This window comes from Pongo abelii, chromosome 11 (assembly GCF_028885655.2).
Source record: "Pongo abelii isolate AG06213 chromosome 11, NHGRI_mPonAbe1-v2.0_pri, whole genome shotgun sequence".
NCBI lineage: Eukaryota > Metazoa > Chordata > Mammalia > Primates > Hominidae > Pongo > Pongo abelii.
In genome coordinates, this window is record NC_071996.2 from 84,895,012 (window position 1) to 84,915,837 (window position 20,826).

Sequence of the window (20,826 nt, forward strand, 5' to 3'; positions counted from 1 at the left end):
AAAATATTTAAAATGGTAAATAACAAAATATAATAGGAAATAAAATCATACTGAAATAGCAACAAAGTGAACTTTGAGGAAAAAAGGTTTATTTCTTTGAATAACAACAAAAATTAATATTATAAAAATTATCTATGGGAATGGTAATCACTGTTTAAGAAAATAAACTAATACCCTAGATGTAAATAATCTCTCTTAGGCTTTAGGAAATATCTCAGAACTTGTCTGCTTGTTCCTACCTTTGCCCATTCAATCGCTACATAGCCCAACAGTGGTCTCTTTAAAATTCTTTCACAGTTAGATCCTGGCATTTCTAGACTGTAAATCCTCTTGGACTACTATTTCCTGCAGAATACAGTTAACCCTTGAACAACGTAAGTTTGAACTGTGTGGGACCACTTGTACACATATTTTTTCCCCTCTGTCACACCTGAGAAGCAAAACCAATCCCTCCTCTTCCATTCTCCTCCTCAGCCCACTCAACATAAAGACAGACGATGAAGGCCTTTTTGATGACCCACTTCCACTTAATAAATAGTAAATATATTTTCTATTCTTTATGATTTTCTTAATAACATTTTCTTCTCTCTAGTTACTTTATTGTAATAATATTGTATGTAATACACATAACATACAAATTATGTGTTTATCAACTTTTATATTATTGGTAAGGCTTCCTATCCAGAGTGGGCTATTAATAGTTAAGTTTTTGAAGTGTCAAAAGGTATACATGGGTTTTCAGTTGAATGGGGGTGCCCCTAACCCCTGTATTGTTCAAGGGTCAACTGTAAAATGAAAGGCCTGAACTGTGTCTCCAAAAGAAAGTTTCACCTTCCCTCTACCTGACAGCATTTTCTAGAGTTGCAAAAATGAGCCCATATTTCTTGAAAATTTGAAAAAGTGCTCACAGGAGATTTAGGCTTATTTTAAACTCTGATTTTTATCTTTTACGTTTTTTAATGTTTTTATTGTCACTTTCCTTTTGGATATTTCTTTTTACCTTGATTTAAAAAACAAAAATGAAAGCAAAAACCTTTGATATTTACATTCAATTGGAAACCTTTTCTAGTCAATTAAATGACTTTTAATAAGATTGTTGTTAAAGATAAATATAGGCCTTTTTCTGTTCTTATTATAAGTGAGTTCCATAGAATATTAGGGACATATACTAAGAAGATTCTATGATTAATGAAGTTCATATATTGAATTGATTGTCCTTTAGTTTTATTTGTGAAGTCCAGCAACCCTATTGTCAATTGAAGGAGATGATAATGACCAAAGGATCAAGAAAAAGAGAAGAAAGGGTATACAGAGGGATGGGGGTACATCTTGTTATTTTTCCCTACATAGCAACAAGTATCAATATACCATGTAATTTTTTTCAAGCAAACAGATGCTTTGGACAAACATGTAAGATTTCCTCTGCACTTGGGTCATTTTAGTATAGTGGAATTTTTTTCCCACATGTTTAGCTTTTTGCTTTTAAAAAAACCTTAACTCCACATCTTTTAAAAAAACAATATATGAAAGAATGAATATAATGCCAAAATTCTGAATTTATGTAACGCCCCATATTGATAAAAATTGAGCAGAGCTCCATTCCAGAGAGTGTGTAATTATGTATATAAAAGTATTTGTTGTGTTGTTGTGGTCTTATTCAGACATATGGATGTTGAGCTGACCTGGAAATACTTCAGGTCCCTTTAACACAGTCTGGCTCTGAACAAAGTCCCTAAGTACTAATCCTTCTCAGAGTCATCCAGTCGACAGTAATTAAGTTTGTAATATGGGGAATGCATTGACTTTCATCTTTTTTCTTGACTTTAAATCACATAATTTATTCCTTTCCTGAAATTAAATTTCCTCTAGGTTTTCTCTGAAACTCACCTCCAGTCATCTTTGGATAAATTTATCAAGATATTCATTTCTTCTTCTTGCATAAGTCGATAAGCTGCACTCACATGGTGATTCTCAAGGACAGAGCGATCATTATACAAAATGGCAACATCTGACCTAAGAATTAAAAATAAAATGCCCAACAGAGGATTTCTTTAGACATCATGAATATCTAATAAGACTTACTCAAGTATCAAGTCATCTGACTGGTAAACATCCTATAATTGAACAGTGAGAATTATGGAAGTACTTAGTTTCTTTTATTTTTTACTGTATGATATTTTAAAATTTTACATAAACTTTATTTATTAGAGAAGTTTTAGGCTCACAGCAAAATTGAAGTTGGTACAAAATTTCCCATGTACTTTCTTCTTCCACACATGCGTAACCTCCCCCATTGTCAACATCCCCAACAAGAGTGGTATTTTTGTTACAATTGATGAACCTACATAGACACATCATTATCATCCAATGTCCGCAGTTTACATTAGGGTTCACTCTTGCTGTTGTACATTCTATGCATTTAGACAAGTGAAAAATGACATGTATCTACTATTATAGTACCATACAGAGTAGTTTCTCTGCCCCCAAATCCCTCTGTGCTCCACTTCATCCCTTTCTCTCCCCTAACCCTGGCAACCACTGATTTTTTTCACTGTCTCCATATTTTTGCCTTCTTCAAAATGTTATGTAGATGGAATCATACAGTACATTGCTGATATGGTTTGGCTCTGTGTCCCTACCCAAATCTTATGTTCAATTGTAATCTCCAGTGTTAGGGGAGGGACCTGGTGGGAGGTGATTGGATCTTGGGGGCAGACATCCCCCATGCTCTTCTTGTGATAGTGAGTGAGTTCTCATGAGATCTGGTGGTTTAAAAGTGTGTAGCACTTTCTTCTTCGCACTCTCTCTTGCTACCATGTGAAGATGTGCTTACTTCCTCTTCATCCTACCATCATGATTGTAAGTTTCCTGAGGACTCCCAGCCATGCCTCCTGGATGGCCTGTGGAATTGTGAGTTAATCAAACCTCTTTTCTTTATATGTTACTGAGTCTCAGATAGTTCTTTATAGCAGTGTGAGAATGGACTAATACAGAAAATTGGTACTGAGCATGGGGTATTGCTATAAAGATACCTAAAAATGTGGAAGCAACTTTGGAACTGGGTAATGGGCAGAAGTTGGAACAGTTTGGAGGGCTCAGAAAAAGAGGAAGATATGGAAAAGTTTGGAACTTCATAGAGACTTGTTGAACGGTTGTGACCAAAATACTCATAGTGATATAGACAGTGAAGACTAGGTTGAGGACGTCTTAGGTAGAGATAAGGAGGTCTTAGGTAGAGATGAGGAACTTATTTGGGACTAGAGTAAAAGTCACTCTGGCTATGCTTTAGCAAAAAGACTGATGGCATTGTGCCCCTGCTCTAGAAATTTGTGGAATTTTGAACTTGAGAGAGATGATTTAGGGTATCCGGTGAAAGCAATGTCTAAGCATCAAAGTGTTCAAGATGTGGTTTGGCTGTTTCTAAAAGCCTATGCTTATTTGCATAAAGAAAGAAATGACCTGAAACTGGAACTTATATTTAAAAGAGAAGCAGAGCATAAAAGTTTAAAATAGTTGCAGCCTGACCATGAGGTAGAAAAGAAAAACCCATTTTCTAGGGAGGAATTCAAGGCTGCAAAAATTTGCATACATAAAGAGAAAGCTAATGTTAATAGCCCAGACAATGGGGAAAATGTCTCCAGGGCATTTCAGAGACCTTCATGGCAGCCCCTCCCATCACGAGCCTGAAAGCCTAGCAGGGAAAAATGGATTCGTGGGCCAGGCCTAGGGCCCCCGCTGCTCTGTGCGTGCATCCTGGACAATGCGCCCTGCATCCCAGCTGCTCCAGCACCAGTCGTGGCTGAAAGAGGACAAGGTACAGCTTGGGCCATTGCTTCAGAGGGTGAAAGCCCCGAGCCTTGGTGGCTTCTACATGGTATTGGGCCTGTAGGTGTGCAGACAGTAGTAATTGAAGCTTGGGAGCCTTTGCCTAGATTTCAGAGGATGTATGGAAATGCTTGAATGTCCAGGAAGAAGTCTACTGCAGGGGCAGAGGCCTCATGGAGAACCTCTAGTAGGGCAGTGTGGAGGGGAAATGTGGGGTTAGAGCCCCCAAAGTCCTCACTGGGGCACTGCCTAGTGGAGCTGTGAGAAGAGGGCTACTGTATTAGTCCATTTTCACAATGCTATAAAGATAGTACCTGAGGCTGGGTAATTTATAAAGGAAAGAGGTTTAATTGACTCACAGTTCTGCATGGCTGGTGGGGGCGGGGGCCTCAGGAAACTTACAATCATGACAGAAGGCAAAGGGGAAGCAAGGCACATCTTAAATGGCAGCAGGAGGGAGAAAGTGCAGGGGGGAAGCTGCCACTTTTAAACCATCAGATCTCATGAGAATTCCCTCACTATTATGAGAACAGCATGGGAGAAGCTGTCCCTATGATCCAATTACCTCCCAACAGGTCCCTCCCTCAAAACATGGGGATTACAATCTGAGATGAGATTTGGTGGGGACACGGAGCCAAACCATATCAGCCACTGTCTTTCAGACTCCAGAATGGTAAATCCACCGACAGCTTGCACTGTGCACCTGGAAAAGCCACAGGCACTGGACGCCAGCCAGTGAAAGCAGCCATGGGGACTGTACCCTGCAGAGCCACAGAGGTGGAGTGCCCAAGGCCGTAGGAGCACACCCCCTGCATCAGCATACCCTGAATATGAGACATGGAGTCAAAAAGATTATTTGGGGGCTTTAAGATTAAGTAACTGCCCTGCTGGGGTTCAGACTTGCATGGGGCCTATTGTCCCTTTGTTTGGCCCAATTTCTCCCTTTTGGAATAGGAGCATTTACCCAATGCCTGTAACCCCATTATATCTTGGAAGTAACTAACTTGTTTTTCATTTTACAAGCTCATAGGCGGAAGGGACTTGCCTTGTCTCACATGAGACTTTGGAGTTGGACTTTTGAGTTAATGCTGGAGTGAGTTAAGACTTTGGGGACTGTTGGGAAGGTATGATTGGTTTTTTGAAATATGAGCAGGACATGTGATTCAGCAGGGGCCAGAAGTGGAATAATGTATTAGTCCGTTTTCAAGCTGCTGATAGACATACCCAGGACTGGGCAATTTACAAAAGAAAGAGGTTTATTGGACTTACAGTTCCACATGGCTGGGGAGAGGCCTCACAATCACAGTGGAAGGTGAAAGGCAAGTCTCACATGGTGGCAGCAAGAGAGAGAATAAGAACCAAGTGAAACAGGTTTCCCCTTATCAAACCATCAGATCTTGTGAGACTTATTCACTATCACGAGAACCATATAGGGGAAACCGCCCCCATGATTCAATTATCTCCCACTGGGTCTCTCCCACAACACATGGGAATTATGGGATTACAATACAACATGAGATTTGGATGAGAGACACTGAGCCAAACCATATTATGAGCCAAAGGCTGATTACAATTCAACATGAGATTTGGGTGGGGGACACAGAGCCAAGCATATTATTTGATATGGTTTGGATCTGTGTCCCCCACCCAAATCTCATATTGAATTGTAATCCCCAGTATTGGTAGAGGGACCTGGTAGGAGGTGACTGGATCATGGGGGTGGGTATCCCGCTTGCTGTTCTCATGATAATGAGTGAGTTCTCATGAGATCTGGTTGCTGAAAAGTGTGCAGCACTTCCCCCTTTACTCCCTCTCCTGCCACCATGTGAAAATATGCTTGCTTCCCCTTCACCCTTCTGCCATGACTGTACGTTTCCTGAGGCCTCCCAGCCTCCCCAGCCATGACTTCTGTATGGCATCTGGAACTATGAGTCAATTGAACCTCTTTTCTTTCTAAGTTATCCATTCTCTGCCAGCTTTTTATAGCAGTGTGAGAAGATAATACGACTGTGTTCTCAGATTGGTTCCTTTCACTTGGTAATATGCATTCATGTTTCCTTCATGTCTTTTCACCGATTGATAGCTAATTTCCTTGCAGCACTCAACTTTTCTTGTCTGCATATACCACAGTTTATTTATTTAGTCACCTACTGAAGGACATCTTGCTTGCTTCCAAGTTTTGGCAATTATGAATAAAGCTGCTATAAGTATCTGTGCTATAAGTTTTTGTGTGAATGTGTTTGTAATTTTTTTTTGAGTAAATACCAAGGAGTGCAATTCGTGGATCATATGATAAGAGTAGTTTCAATTTTGTAATATATTGGTAAACTGTCTTCCGAAATGGCTATACCAGTTTTCATGCCTACCAGCAATGAATGAGAGTTCCTGCTGCTCATTCTCACCAGCTTTTGGTGTTGTTAGTGTTCTGGATTTTGGCCATTTTAATAGATGTGTATTGCCTATTGATCTATTTGGTATCTCATTGTTTCAATTTGGATTTCTCTGATGACATGATATAGAATATCTTTTCATATGCCTATTTGCCATTTGTATATCTCCTAGCTGAAGTGTCTGGCAAAGTTTTTGGCTCATTTTTAAATTAGGTTATTAGTTTTCTCATTGTTGAGTTTTAAGCATTCTTTGTATATTTTGGATAACAGTGCTTTATCAGATGTTCTTTGCAAATATTTTCTTCCAGTCTGTGGCTTGTCTTTTTAGTCTCTTGATAGTCTTTTGTAGAGCATAAATTTTTAATTTTAATGAAATCCAACTTATCAATTTATTATTTCACATATTGTGCCTTTGATATTATATTTAAAAAGTCATCACCAAATCTAAGGTCATCTAGATTTTTCTTCTATGTAATCTTCTAGGAATTTTGTAGATTTTTCTTTTAAATTTAGGTCTGTGATCCATTTTGAGTTAATTTCGTAAAGGGTATAAGGCCTGTGTCTTCGTGTGTTTTATGCTGATGTGACAGAATACCTGAGGCTGGGTAATTTATCAAAAAAAAAAAAAAGAAATTTATTTATCACAGTTCTTAACTGGAAAGTCAAAGATCAACATGCTATCATCTCAGGAGGGCCTTCTTGCTGTATCATCAAATGGTGGAAAGCATCACATAGTAGAAAGGCAGAGTGCAAGAGAGCAAACCCTCTCTGGCAAGCCCCATTTTATAATGGCATTAATTTATTTATGAGAAGAGAACACTCCTGACCTCAATACCTTCCATTAGGCCCCACCTTCCAACCCTGTCACATTGGGGGTTATGTTTGCAACATATGAATTCTGGGAAACACATTCAAACCATAGCAGTCTGTGTCTAGATTCTTCTTTTCTTTTTGCTTTTGCATGTGGATGTTCAGTCGTGTTAGCACCATTTATTGAAAAGATTATTTTTGCTTCACTGTATTGCTTTTACTCCTTTGTCAAAGATCAGTTGACTATATTTTTTGTAGGTTCATTACTGGGCTCTCTACTCTGTTTTCATTGATCTATTTGTCTGTCCTTTTACCATACTACACTGTCTTGATTACTGTGGTTTTTTTAGCAAGTCTTAAAGTTAGGTAGTGTCAGTCCTCCAACTTTGTGCTTCTCCTTTAAAACTGTGTTAGCTATTATGAGTCTTTTGCCTCTCCACACAAACTTTAGAATCACTTTGTCAGAATCATAAAATAACTTGCTGGTATTTTCATTGGGATTGGATTAAATCTATAGATGAAGTTGCGAAGAACTGACATCCTGACAATTTTGAGTCTATCCATGAACATGAAATATCTGTCCCTGTATTATTTATTTCATCAAAGTTTTACAGTTTTTCTTATAAAGGTCTTGTATATGTTTTGTTCCATTTATACCTAAATATTTAATTTTGAGTGGTGCTAATGCAAATGACATTTGTGTTTTCAATTTCAAATTACATTTGTTTATTGCTGGCATATAGGAAAGCAATTGAGTTTTGTGTATTAACCTTGTATTTTGCAACCCTGCTATAATCACTTATTAGTTCCAGGAGTTTTTTGGTCAATTCTTTCAGATTTTCTACATGGACAATCATATCAATGCAAACAAAGATAATTTTATTTCTCTCTTCCCAAGATGCATGCCTTTTAATTCCTTTTTCTAGTTGTATTGCATTAGCTAGGACTTCCAGTATGATACAAAAATTAGTTGTGAGAGGGGACATCTTCCCTTGTTCACAATCTTAGTGGGAAAGCTTCAACTTTTTCACCATTAAGTATGATGTTAGTTGTAGGTTTTTTATAAATAGATACTTTTCTGTGAATTATTTACTTTTTAATTGACAATTAAAATTATATATATTTATCATGTACAAGATGATGTCTTGAAACATATATATTTCTCTCTCTATATGTATACATTTATATATATACACACACACACATAGTGGAATGGCTAACTCAGGCTAATTAACATATGTATTACTTCACAATTTACCATTTTTTGAGGTGAGAACACTTAAAATCTACTCTTGGCAATCTTTTAGAATACAACACATTGTTATTAACTCTAGTTGACACATTGTACAATAGATCTCTTGAACTTATTTATCCCATCTAACTGAAATTATGTATCCTTTGACCAACATCTTCCTAAATTTTACCTCCATCCCAGTCCCTCATAACCACAATTCTACTCTAGTATAGATATTCTTTATCAAGTTAAGGAAGGTCCTCTATTCCTACTTAGAGTTTATATCATAAATGTGGGTTGGGATGTTTTGTAAAATGCTTTTTCTGCATTTATTGATAAGATCACGTGATTTTTTTTCCTGTACCCTGTTGATGTGGTAGATTATATTAATTGAATTATGAATGTTGAGCCAGACTTGCATACCTGGGATAAACCCCACTTAGTTGTGGTGCTTAGCTTTCTTTTAATTATCATTATTATAGTTTAAGTGTGTTTATGCCTTTTCCTTCTGATTTATAATCCAGACACCTGCAAAATACTCTAGATATACCAAAGAGAATAAAATTACCTAATGTCTTATTCGGTCAGTGAATGAACAAACTCCTTTGTACCCATTCAAGAGTGTTGATACCATCCCTTTTCCTTTAAACTAAAATTACTTTGGGTAGCAGGTGAAGGGGATGATGAAAATCATTTGATCTATTTATGATTCTAGTTTTTTACTCTCTTATAATGTTGTGATTAAATTTTAATGTTATAGATCCTTTTGCTTTAAAATTAAGATGGAAAACCATTTTTAATGAAAACTTAAAATGTATGCTTCATCACCAATTTAAAAGGAACATTTTATTTTTAAAATGATGAATACATCAAGGGAAGGCTTTTATTTCTCACCTGTCTGTATTTTAATATAATTTCATTATGAAATAAATTGGTATACTTCAAGTTGCATTGATGAATTTGGTATTCTAACTTTAAGCTTGAAATATTTCAAGCATTCTCAGATCTGTGTAATGGAACCTGGGCTTCTCCTTCCTCTATCCTCCTAGGCTGCCAGATCATTATGCAAGTGTGGAATGGAAGCAAAATCACTATCTTCGATCTCTTAAAATGGTGAACTCATTCATATAAGTTGGCAAGTTGAATACTGACAACAAATATAGCAAAAAAGAAAGTCAAGTTAAAACTTGTAGCAAGTTTGCTACCACTTACCCAACACCGAGGCTTCTCTCGCTCTCCTGTCTCCTGGTAGATACTTAACGCTGTCAAGTGTAAAACTGCCTCACTCCAGACTTACTGTTTCAGGCTTTTCAGTGGGTAAAGTCCTAGTTATAACCTAGCACTGGTCCTGCCACTGAATATTTATGATAGAGTAGACAAGGACAAAATAAAAAACGAAAGTTCCCACTAAAACACCACCACCACCACACATGGATAGCTATGTGAGATGATGGATACATTAATTTGCTTCTGTATAATAATCATTTTACTATCTATCTGTATCTTATAATATCATGTTATATACCATAAATGTACACAATAAAAACTATTTAATAACAACAGAGAAAACAAAAACTAAAGAAATCTGGCATTTTATACAAGCAGCCTGTTTAAGATCTGTGTCTGATAGTCTGCCAGATAAACCAAGCTTTATTATTCATCCAACATATGATAAATGACCTACCAGGCACTATTACTTTCTTTTTGGTTTCTAGCTCTATCATAAAGATGAAATAACATATATCTTTAATAGCACATATTTCTAAAATAGATTTCCTTTTAATAATCTTAGTTAAGGACTAAAAAGGATTTAATCAATAATTATACCTCAATATACAGAAATATGAACTAGCAAAGCATATGTATAATTCTCATTGAAGAGATAATTGAAGAGATATTTCCCAAGCAAAACACTGTGTGCATTTCTAGAAGTTTGCTGAGATCATGGGGAAAGCTGTGATTTTCCAGTAACATTTGCACTATATGGCACCAAATCTAGCCATAGAAGATTTGTCAGGGTTATTACATGTTATGACTCCAAGTATCACCATCTACTCTTTCAGAAACAAGCTAAAATATGTTTTTGAACCAGATTTAATTGTAGCAAAGTGTGTATGATTTTGTCTCATAAAGCTAACAAGGATGCTGAGAATGCAGCATGGTCTAATGTTTGAGATGGTCTTTGACTGCTAAGAAAAGAACAGACTCTGAGCAACATCCAGTATCCATGGTAACATGTAGCCTGGCATTTTCTTTTCACAAAGAGGAAATTATTTCCATTTATTTACACTTTCAAGGATTTCATGCATTATAATATCTGCATTGAACTCAAATCTAGCCTTGCCCTATGTTCGAAATCGCATTTTAGTCATTTTGTATTATGTAGTAAATTAGTTTCCAGATTGGAAAAAACACTCTCAATCCAAGTAACAATGAATAATATAAAATAAAATAGAATTACTGATATAAATGACATATGACCTTATTTCTTCTTGGATGGAGGCAATATTGAGAGTTAAAAATCATGTTATATTGTTGCATTTTGGTCATTACAACATTTTGGTTCATAGAATTTTCAGGTTCATGTAGAATTAATTCATTAAATGGTTGATCCTGTTAGACAATTTTTTCCCATTTTTATACAGAGTTTTAAAATATAAATTGTAAAAAATATGATTCTGCTTTCTCCTTCTCTGGTTCCATCTACCCTTTCTCGTCCTCCTCTTCCTTGCCATCCCCCTTCTTTCCTCCACCTCCTCCTCCTCCCTCTCCACAGCCAAATGCATAAGTAAATCAGGACTCTTCATCCAGTTGCAGATAAACAGTAAAAGGAGAAAGCTAGAGTGATGATCTAACACTGCTGCTGGAAGAGGCCAGCCCACTGGCCTTTACTTTTCAAAGTCGAAAGGGCAACTGGCATTCACTGATAACAAATCACTTGCTTTCTTCTCAAACCCCTAGAACTGTTTTCCTGTATAGAACTCAGCTCAGTGATGAGTGATCTTTAATTAAAATCCTCCACGTTGTGGATCCAGTGGATGTAGAGAGCCTTTGTTAAGCAAAATGATCTGCATAGTCTTGTTTTCCTTTGACATTAAATACAAATAAAAGCAAAAATCTCCCTATACTCGCAAATATGGGTAGAAAAATAACATTCCTGCTACATAACCAGACTCTGAAGTTTTCCTTTTCCCTCCAAGCTGTATCAATCTCTGGGACCCTGGGGTTTCCTCCATTCCAGGGACAGACAGAATGCCCTCCCCAACACTTCACTGTTTGAATTGCAACTCTTCCTCTGTCTCCATCAAGGGGTTACAATGTGTAAGCCCATCCCATTTCAGGCTTTAACAGGTTGGAATTATCATGTGTCCATCTCTGGCCATGGGAGAAGACTTGTATAAGAAACTGGATTGACAGTGAGTGTCCCTCTTCTCACTCCTCGATTCTGCCACTGCCATCACCTGACCAGGTGCATATAGACAGGTCACTTTACCTCTCGAGGTCTTCATTTTCTATTTTTAGGTGATGGAAATCAGACCAGATGATCTATACTGTGGATCTCACTCATCTTAGGGTCCTTTAAGTTCTAAACTGTCTAATATTTTAATAAACTTGCTATATTCCCCACATCAAACAATAACTCCCACATTTGGAAAATCAGTTGTTAAAAATATATATATATATATTAAAAAACCAAATGAACTGACCACACAAGAGCCTGCACATGTATGCTTATATCAGTATTATTCATAAGTGCCCAAATTTGGAAACAACCAAGATTTGCTTTAATAGGTGAATAGATAAACAAACTATGGTATGTCCATGCAATGGAATAGTTTTCAGTGATAAGAAATAAGCTGTCAACCACGAAAAGACATGGAGGAACATTAAACACATTCTTCTAAATGAAATAGCCAGTCTGAAAGAACTGTATACTGTATTAGTTCAGCTCTATGACATTTTGGAAAAGGCAAAACTAAAGAGACATTAAAGACACCAGTGGTTGCCAGGGGTAAAGGGGCAGGAAGAGAGGAATGATAAATGAAGCACAGGAGACTTTTAGGGCAGTGAAACTATTGTGTGTGATACTGCAATGGTAGATACATGACATTATACATTTGTCAAAACCCATAGAACCCATAATGCAAAGAGTGAACCTTCATATAAACAATGGACCTTAGTTACTAACAATGTATCAATATTGGTTAATCGATTGTAACAAATATCTCACACCAGTGTAAGATGTTAATAACAATGAAACTTTAGGGTAGCAGGAGGAAGCATATGGAACTCATGCAACTCTGTACTTCCTGTTCAATTTTTCTGTGAATCTAAAACTGCTCTAAGAAATAAAGTCTATTAATTAGAAAAAAAAATCCAAATGTCCAACAATGATAGACTGGATTAAGAAAATGTGGCATATATACACCATGGAATACTATGCAGCCATAAAAAATGATGAGTTCATGTCCTTTGTAGGGACATGGATGAAATTGGAAATCATCATTCTCAGTAAACTATTGCAAGGACAAAAAACCAAACACCACATGTTCTCACTCATAGATGGGAATTGAACAATGAGAACACATGGACACAGGAAGGGGAACATCACACTCTGGGGACTGTTGTGGGGTGGGGGGAGGGGGGAGGGATAGCGTTAGGAGATATACTTAATGCTAAGTGACGAGTTAATGGGTGCAGCACACCAGCATGGCACATGTATACATATGTAACTAACCTGCACATTGTGCACATGTACCCTAAAATTTAAAGTATAATAAAAAAAAATCAGATTTAATCTTTCCTCAACAAGAATGGAGATTTATGCAGCGGTTCAAGAGAGACTTCAGCTCTTAACATATATCTCCTTATTAAGCATCCTGACTCGTGAAAGAGCATCCTCTCTAGTGAAAGAGAAATTTCAGGATCCCACACATATAAAGCAAGTTGGATCCTGATGGGGCCTAGAACAAATCCTGCTTCTCAGATACTGACTTCTGTGCCTAACTAAAAAGAGCTTAGGGTAACTCTCCGTTATGGACTGAATTGTGTCTGCCCTAAAATTCATGTGTTGAAGCCCTAACCCTCAGTGTGTCTGTATTTGGAGATAGGGCTATTAAGGGTGTAAATAAAGTTAGTGAAGTAACAAGAGTGGGTCCCAAGTCCATTATGACTGGTGTCCATATAAGAATAGGAAGAGACTAGGGTGCATGTGCTCAGAGAAAAGACCATGTGAAGACACAGCAAGAAGGGTGTTGTCTGTAAGTCAAGAAGAGCAAACTCAGAGGAAACCAAACCAGCTGACACTGTGATCCTGTACTCCCAGCATCCATAATTGTGAAAAAATAAATTCATGTTGTTTAAGCCACCCATTCTGTGGTATTTTGTTATGGCAGCCCTAACAGACTAACATACTTCCACTCTGGTATTTGATTTAAATAACTTCCATTGTAACCATCATCAAATAATTTCATTTTCTAGTTATTTTAAATGTAATACTTCATGCTGGCCTGAAAATGAGATTTAATTTTTGGATTTTGTTTTCAGAAGTACAATTTTATTACTTTCAAATACATAATGACACCAAACCGGTACCTTAAGCATTATGTTGCAAGATTTGCCTCAATGAATAGATGTCTGACTTGTGTGGTAGTTCACAGTGTAAGTTCTGGGCAGAGACAGATTGTCTTAAACATTTTTGTGTTCTTTAAATTGCTAGATATGCCACAAAACACTATACACAAGATTCTTAAAAAATAGTAGTTAATTGATTCAAGTGTTAGCAGCTTAAGAAATTTTGCTAAAAATTCATTAAACCTGTTCTTATTAGAATCTTTATTATTTTTTAAAAATCCTCTTAAGTAAGTGATATGCAGAAAAATAAATTTCAAATTTTAACTAATGAAAGTTAATACTTTTTCAAACTTACCTTGTCTGAATGTGAAAGTTGTTTGTTGTCCCTGTATGCTCATAATCATGAATGGCAGCAGCAAAGACCATTGCTAAAATTTCCAGTTCAGTGAGCCAGTGCTAGTAAATTACAGAAAGAATCCATTATATTCAAGAAGTAGATACCATCTTTCCTTTCTTTGAAAAGGACTTTCAGTGCACCCTGTTTATGTAATCATACAAAATTATTTTTCATTTCTTTTAATTTGTTTCCTATTTTACCTCCACTAATTGTGCAAGATGGATGCTTCATGAGGTCAATGACTGTTTCATGGCATATAAGTTCAAAATTCAGAATATAATTGTCCTTGCTAATTGAAAAAGGAGTAGTTTTCTATGATTTAAAAGGTGAACCCTAACTGGATTTTGAATTTACAGCCATACATGTTTGGGTTCTTCTGAAATCAATTACAGTTTGGTGATTTTTAACATACAGCTCATACATTATTAAAATGTCTTTTAGCCCAATTGTTGTAGAACAATCTACTATGAAAAAAGATTTCATCTAAAAATTAAAAATATTCACTTTCTTACTAGAGAAAGTGTACTTCATTTTCATGTTTAGAGATTTAGAAGTTTCTGAAATTCACAAAATTTTCTATTCATAACACATAAAAATGGCCATGCAATTAACTTCAATAATGCTAAAAGAAAGAATAAATGCTTTCATGTAAAAATCCATGACTATCCGCTTTACATACATTCATCTTTGTTACTATCTAGATGTTTTAACAAAAGTTCCCTGCTATTATTAGTTCATTTAGAAATAATTCAATAGTTTATTCATCACTCACATTTTGTAAAACCCTTATACTATACTACCCAATATGGTAACCACATGTGACTGTTTAAGTTAAAAATAAAGAAAATTAAGTAAAATTAAATTTACTTTCCCAGTTACACTAGCCACATTACATATGCCCACTGGTCACATGTGAGAAGTGGTTACCACATAGAACAGCACAGACACAAAACATTTCCATCACCACAGCCAAGTTCTACTAGAGAACACTATAAATAGATGGCACTTGATGGTAGGAATGCGGAATCCAAAATGCTATGACGCTTACTCTGAGTGGTCTTATTCTATATACTCAAAACAATAAAGGACTTTGCAAAAAACAACAGAAAGAGATCATGTAAACTATATGCATACTTGATAAAAGTTTGCAGAATAAAGATGCAATTTAAGAGCATAGACAGAAAGGCTAATTGGTGGCAGTAGATCTTGGGAAAAGAATGGAAAAAGGTTGATAGTTAAGTGCAAGGATGGAGACAGAAGAATTTTAAATAGAAAGAGCAAATGTAGAATCATACTATAGGGTCTCTATTAAAATAGAATTGTCAATAGTACAATTGTGTTGCAGAATCAAGTGAAGTGTAATTGAAGAATATGGAGAGTATGGAAAGAGTTAATGGATTAATTTGATGAAAATTGATTAATTTAGATTTTGTGTAAAAGGTAAAAGAAAGCCATTGTAGGTCCATGAATCAAAAATGAAGGCAGTGACAATTGTTGAATCTCATAGGTACCAAAGGTATAATCTTATTAATCTTAGCTCCCTTCACATAACCTATCATGATATTTGGCACATATTAGGAACTTAGTATTTGTTTGTTAAATTGCAGTTAGCTAGTTTTGCGTTAGAAAGAGGCAACAGTGGTAAGAGACCATGGAATCAGTCCTGGTTTTAAATCTCTGTTAATCCTCAGGAAACTAAGTTATTTACCCTCTTAGCTACAGTTCTGGTGAAAATGGCATTAGTAATCTTTCCCCTATGGGATTTAAGAAGAAGTTTTGAGTTAATGTATGCACTGTGCCTATCATGTCTTGTCATATGGTAAAATAAAAAATAAATGGCATTTTGCTAGGAACTTACTATGTTAAATGCATTGATTAAGGCATTAAATCTGGGAAACGACAGCTAACATACCATTAGTGATTGTAATTCATGTACAAATGCCTCACAACTGGATGAGTGAAGCAGAAATAATTTTCAGAGCCAAAGGGAGTTAATATAACTAGCTGTTCTGTGTTCATAGACACATTTAATTGTGAGTCATTAAAAGGAAGAAAGTTACCTTATAGAGGTCTGAATTGGGATTGATCCTCCAATGTTCCCAATGAAACTATGGAACTAAACACCATGAAATGAATAGCAATTGAAGTTAAACTAGTTTTGTACCCTAGAAACCCATTGTTTTACTAAAGAAAATGGAAAAAAATCACTTATTTAAATTTTTGAGTGGGTTCAAATTATGTATTTATAAATATAGCTGTGGTTTTAAAAATGGCAGCATTCATTATCTACTATGATAACACAGAATATAAAGTGTCAATAGTAAAAAGAAATTAAATTAGAAAATCAGAGATGGAATTAATTAGTGATTGACTCATAAATATTTAAAATTATTATCTTGCTAGCTGTGAAAATTTATTATAAATACATTTCCTGTTTTTGGTTCATTTCTGCCTCCCATAAATAGTACTTTCTCCACAAATCCCCCTTACTTATTTCTGCACTATGGACTGTATCATTAAGTTCCACTACAAACTAATAAAAGAAGAGAGAAACACTAAACTTTCACACTTAATTTAAAAACACATCTACTTTGCATTAGCAAAAGTAGAATTCTGGACTGATTGTTAGTTCCTTAGCTGCTGATTCATTTTGTGCGGGTATCAAAAAAAATTCTAACTCAGAAAACAGGTGCTTAAATTCATAGATTTTATAAATGACTCCTGAGGGCAAGCCAGAGAGAATGAGGTTAAATCCTGTCACTCTTCCCAACTACAGCAGTGGTCAATACAAATCCAAGGTTCTTCTGATTCCTAATAGGCAGAAATAAAGGGTTAAGAGGATAAATCATGAGCAATGCAACACTGTATTTCATCAGAACTGTAGGTTATATTTTGTCTGAAGAAATGCTCAGGTTGGCTTACTCTAGAGCAGGCAGTCATCAACTTATAAGGAGGTATTGACTGCTATTAATAACATGTATTATAACAGAAACAAAGGAAGGGAATTAACATTAACTGGACACTTTAGTTAGGTGATCTCATTTAATTCTTGTAACCACTTTATAAGATGGTTATAGGTAAATATTTTTATACCTATGTTGCAGATAACAAAGCTGAATCCTAGAGAAATGGATCAACATGTCAAAGGTCACATACCTATCTAGCGGCAGAGCAGGAATGCAAACCCAAATCTGTCTGATTTCAAAGTTTCTATTTCTTCAACGGATCAAAATAGCATTCATTACATAAAGAAGGCAATATGCTGAACACATTCTTCTAAGGTTTCAAAAGCAGAATTTCTAGCTAATTTTAGTATATGAATGGGTAGAAGCTAATAGTTTTGACTTAGGACTTAAAATGTAATTTTCATGTCTGAATTACTCAGGATGTGTGAGTGTGTGCCTGTGGGATAGAAAAAGTAAATATGTGTATTATACAAAGTATATATGTGTATTATATAAAGGGTGGGGAGAATTTCAAGTCAGAAAATCACATTTATTTCTTGATTCCTTGTGTATCTAAAAACACATAATTAACAACTCTTCTAGCCAGAATCTATGAGGTTTGACGCTATTTTTCTCTATTCCTTTGAATAGGCTGAAGAAGTTTGCTGTAAGTTACCAGTATAGAAAATTGGCATATTACAATTAATTAATTAAGGTATGTTAATAGCTATTATGTTTTAGGCACTAGGTTAGGTGCTTTGCAAATGTTTTATTTACTCCTCATTGCCATCCTATAAGGTGGCTGGTATTATTAACTGCATTTTAGTGACAAGGGAAGCAATGTAGAGCTAGCGAATTAGAAAGTGGTGGGGCATGGTTTTAAACTCGTGTCTGACTGCTTCCTGAGTCCACACTCTCTTTCCTCTACCAAACAGTATCATATTGGAAGCCATTTATAAGAACAGAATTTCCACATAATTTGTAGAAAGATGTAGTGCTAAATGTTCTGTAGACTGATCAGAGAAAAATGCAGTCATTCCAAAGTGTGGAAGACTGTTTCTGTGTAGTCAGTGCACTAAAAATTCCAAAGGAACTAGATTTAAAATCATCTCTCCTCCTTCTACTCTTAGTATTAGAGAGAATGCAGTGCCAGAAGCCCTCTAATGCAAATGTTTTCTGGCTAAGGCCCTTGCATAATTTCATATTCAAAGAGACATTTGAAGGTGGCTTGACAGCACTTTATAAAACATTTGCTCCTTAGCAAATGGACTGAGTTACGCACATCACTGTCACCATGGCGCAGGACTACAAACGAATCAAGTGACAAAAGGAGAGAGACAGGGGGACAAGCAGGTGTATGAGCATCAACTCTCCTCGGCATTGTCTACTCCCAGACTTGAGGGCGTCCCTTATGACATTAACAAACAGAAGGACAATGGCTTAATTGCAATGCCTTTCAGGAATGGTCCTTAAAACATCTTGCAGATGACAACATGCATTAGTCTCCTGACAGTACTGGGCTGCTACTAGAGTGCTTCATAAATGTCACACAGATAGGGCCATCCTGAAATAGCAGGGCATCAACTAAAACACTAAAGTAGGTGACCCAGTCTTCTTTATATCAAATCTGAGGGGTGAGAAAGAAGTAAAGAGTTTTTCCTAATGAAAATTTCTATAAAGCTTTTTTGTTTCAAAGAACCAACACATTCATATACATGAAATTTAATAGGTAGTCACCTATCACTACTTTTTAATGTAGACAAAACTTGTTAAAATAACTTTCCAAAAATTGTCAAGCTGACAGTGTAACCTAGTTTAGACAAAATAGTCAATACATTCATAAACTCATGTTGTCTTCCCTTTCTCCATCTATGGTAAAATTTCTCATTATTCTCTTTAGTTCAAATGTATTTTCTTGGTTCTGGAAAACACTAAAGGTCTACCACCAGACTATTTTTGTAATGGACAAATTAATTGACGAGTAAAGATACCAGTGACACATTTTTGCTAAAGAATGAATAAAATCAGAAAGTTACATTTATATTTGGTAAGTCATAGCTGTCTCAGAAAGTGACTATGTGATCTTTGCTAACAACTTTAACTTTCTAGGAGTCATGCCAGGTTGGGCCAAATTCCCCAGTCTTACAGAGAAGTTGGAATGGCTTATTAGGTCCCACAACAGTCTTCCTTATAATTCTGAGGGTAAAACCACATTGTGGATTTGATTTTCTCTATTTACCAATTAATATGACACCCACATCTCTTCAATGTCACCTTCATACCAGATGTTCTGAAGCTGATATAGGAGACTTTTATTTGGCTTCCTTTACACTTGCAGCAAGTGTAAAAAAAAATGCATTCAAGCAGGAACATTTTTTTTAAATGATGAAATTCTGGTTGCCTCCTAGGCTGAAATGGCATTTTCTCACTGCACTTCACGATTAAAGCAGGTGCTAGGATTTAGAAATCTCACATGGCCTGCTACTTTTTTGAACCCAGCTCAGTTTGGCACCTTCACAGGAAGGTCAGTTCCTCACTTTTTACCTTCTGGGAATCATCCTGAGTTCTAAGACATTACAAAAATTCCCAGCTCTCTCAGAGTTCCTGTCATACACTCACTGTTATTTCAGGATTTGCATCGCTGAATCATTTAGTCACCCATTCACTGATTCATCAAATGCAAAGAAGAGGAAGGAAAATTTGGAAAAATTGACATGAATAATTTCCCCAAATCCCTATTAGAATTTGACTGTGTTTAGTAATACGAGTAAGAGAGCAAAAGTGACTAAGGTCAGGTTAGGAGCACATAATGAGTGAGAAAAGAGTGCTATAACTTTCATTCTAAAGACTTTTTCTCTAGGTCACTTTTTTTTCATTGATTCCTATGGAAAAAAGGAATTTACAAACAAAAATGTTTGGTAGTCCAAATTTTGGGAAACATATATTTTTATTTGCCTCTGGTTATCTTTTTTGCACTGACTTAAAGTATTTTTTGAAAAATGTATATTATAACACATTAAGCTTCAAAAATCCAAACAATTATTATTTATAATACTTATTACTTAGAATACCTCTATGGGCATTAAAGAGACAATAGGAACTTACAGGAATGGAAGCTGATGCTTCCAAACTAACAAACCTCAGTTACAAAGACTTTCTTACCATGATACCTGTATGAAGCATTATGTAATGCACAGTTTGAGTGACATCAGCTGCATGAATCAAATTGTGATATGGATTTTTGTACTTGCTGTAACCAACTTCTAAAGCTTCCGCAAAGGTGATTAGGCAAGAAACAGGAATCTGTGGAAAGTAATAATTATAATTATATTTTGACCAAAAAGGTGGTACTAAATCAACTTGAGCACTGTTTGTCATGGAACATATTAGTGAGTCAGATGTGGACAGTAGTTTCTTTATGTCAAATGTAGATTGTTCTGAAAAACCACTTCATGAACATGTTAACTTTCATTCCCAAAAAGAAAGATTGTAACCCCCAAGTATTTGACTAGGACAGATTAAATAATAGCCTTACTTGTACTATAGCCTTGAAATTTTAGTATCTTCCAGAGAGTAGGAAGGCTAATTCTTAGAAGTGTAAATATTTCCAGTTACAATTAGTGGAGTCTAGTTTTTCTATCTTAATACAAA

The 20,826-nt window shown here is 35.8% G+C and overlaps 1 protein-coding gene across 15 annotated transcripts in view; it reads right to left on the reverse strand.

Annotated features, from left to right (window-relative positions):
• PDE1A (phosphodiesterase 1A) overlaps positions 1 to 20,826 on the reverse strand; it is a 390,387-nt gene that overhangs the window by 63,441 nt on the left and 306,120 nt on the right. For all 15 annotated transcript variants that reach the window (NM_001135342.1, XM_024243036.3, XM_054548811.2 and 12 more), the window contains 3 exon segments: positions 1,888 to 2,013; positions 14,189 to 14,289; positions 20,338 to 20,478. In NM_001135342.1, coding sequence (NP_001128814.1) covers positions 1,888 to 2,013; positions 14,189 to 14,289; positions 20,338 to 20,478 — 368 coding nt within the window.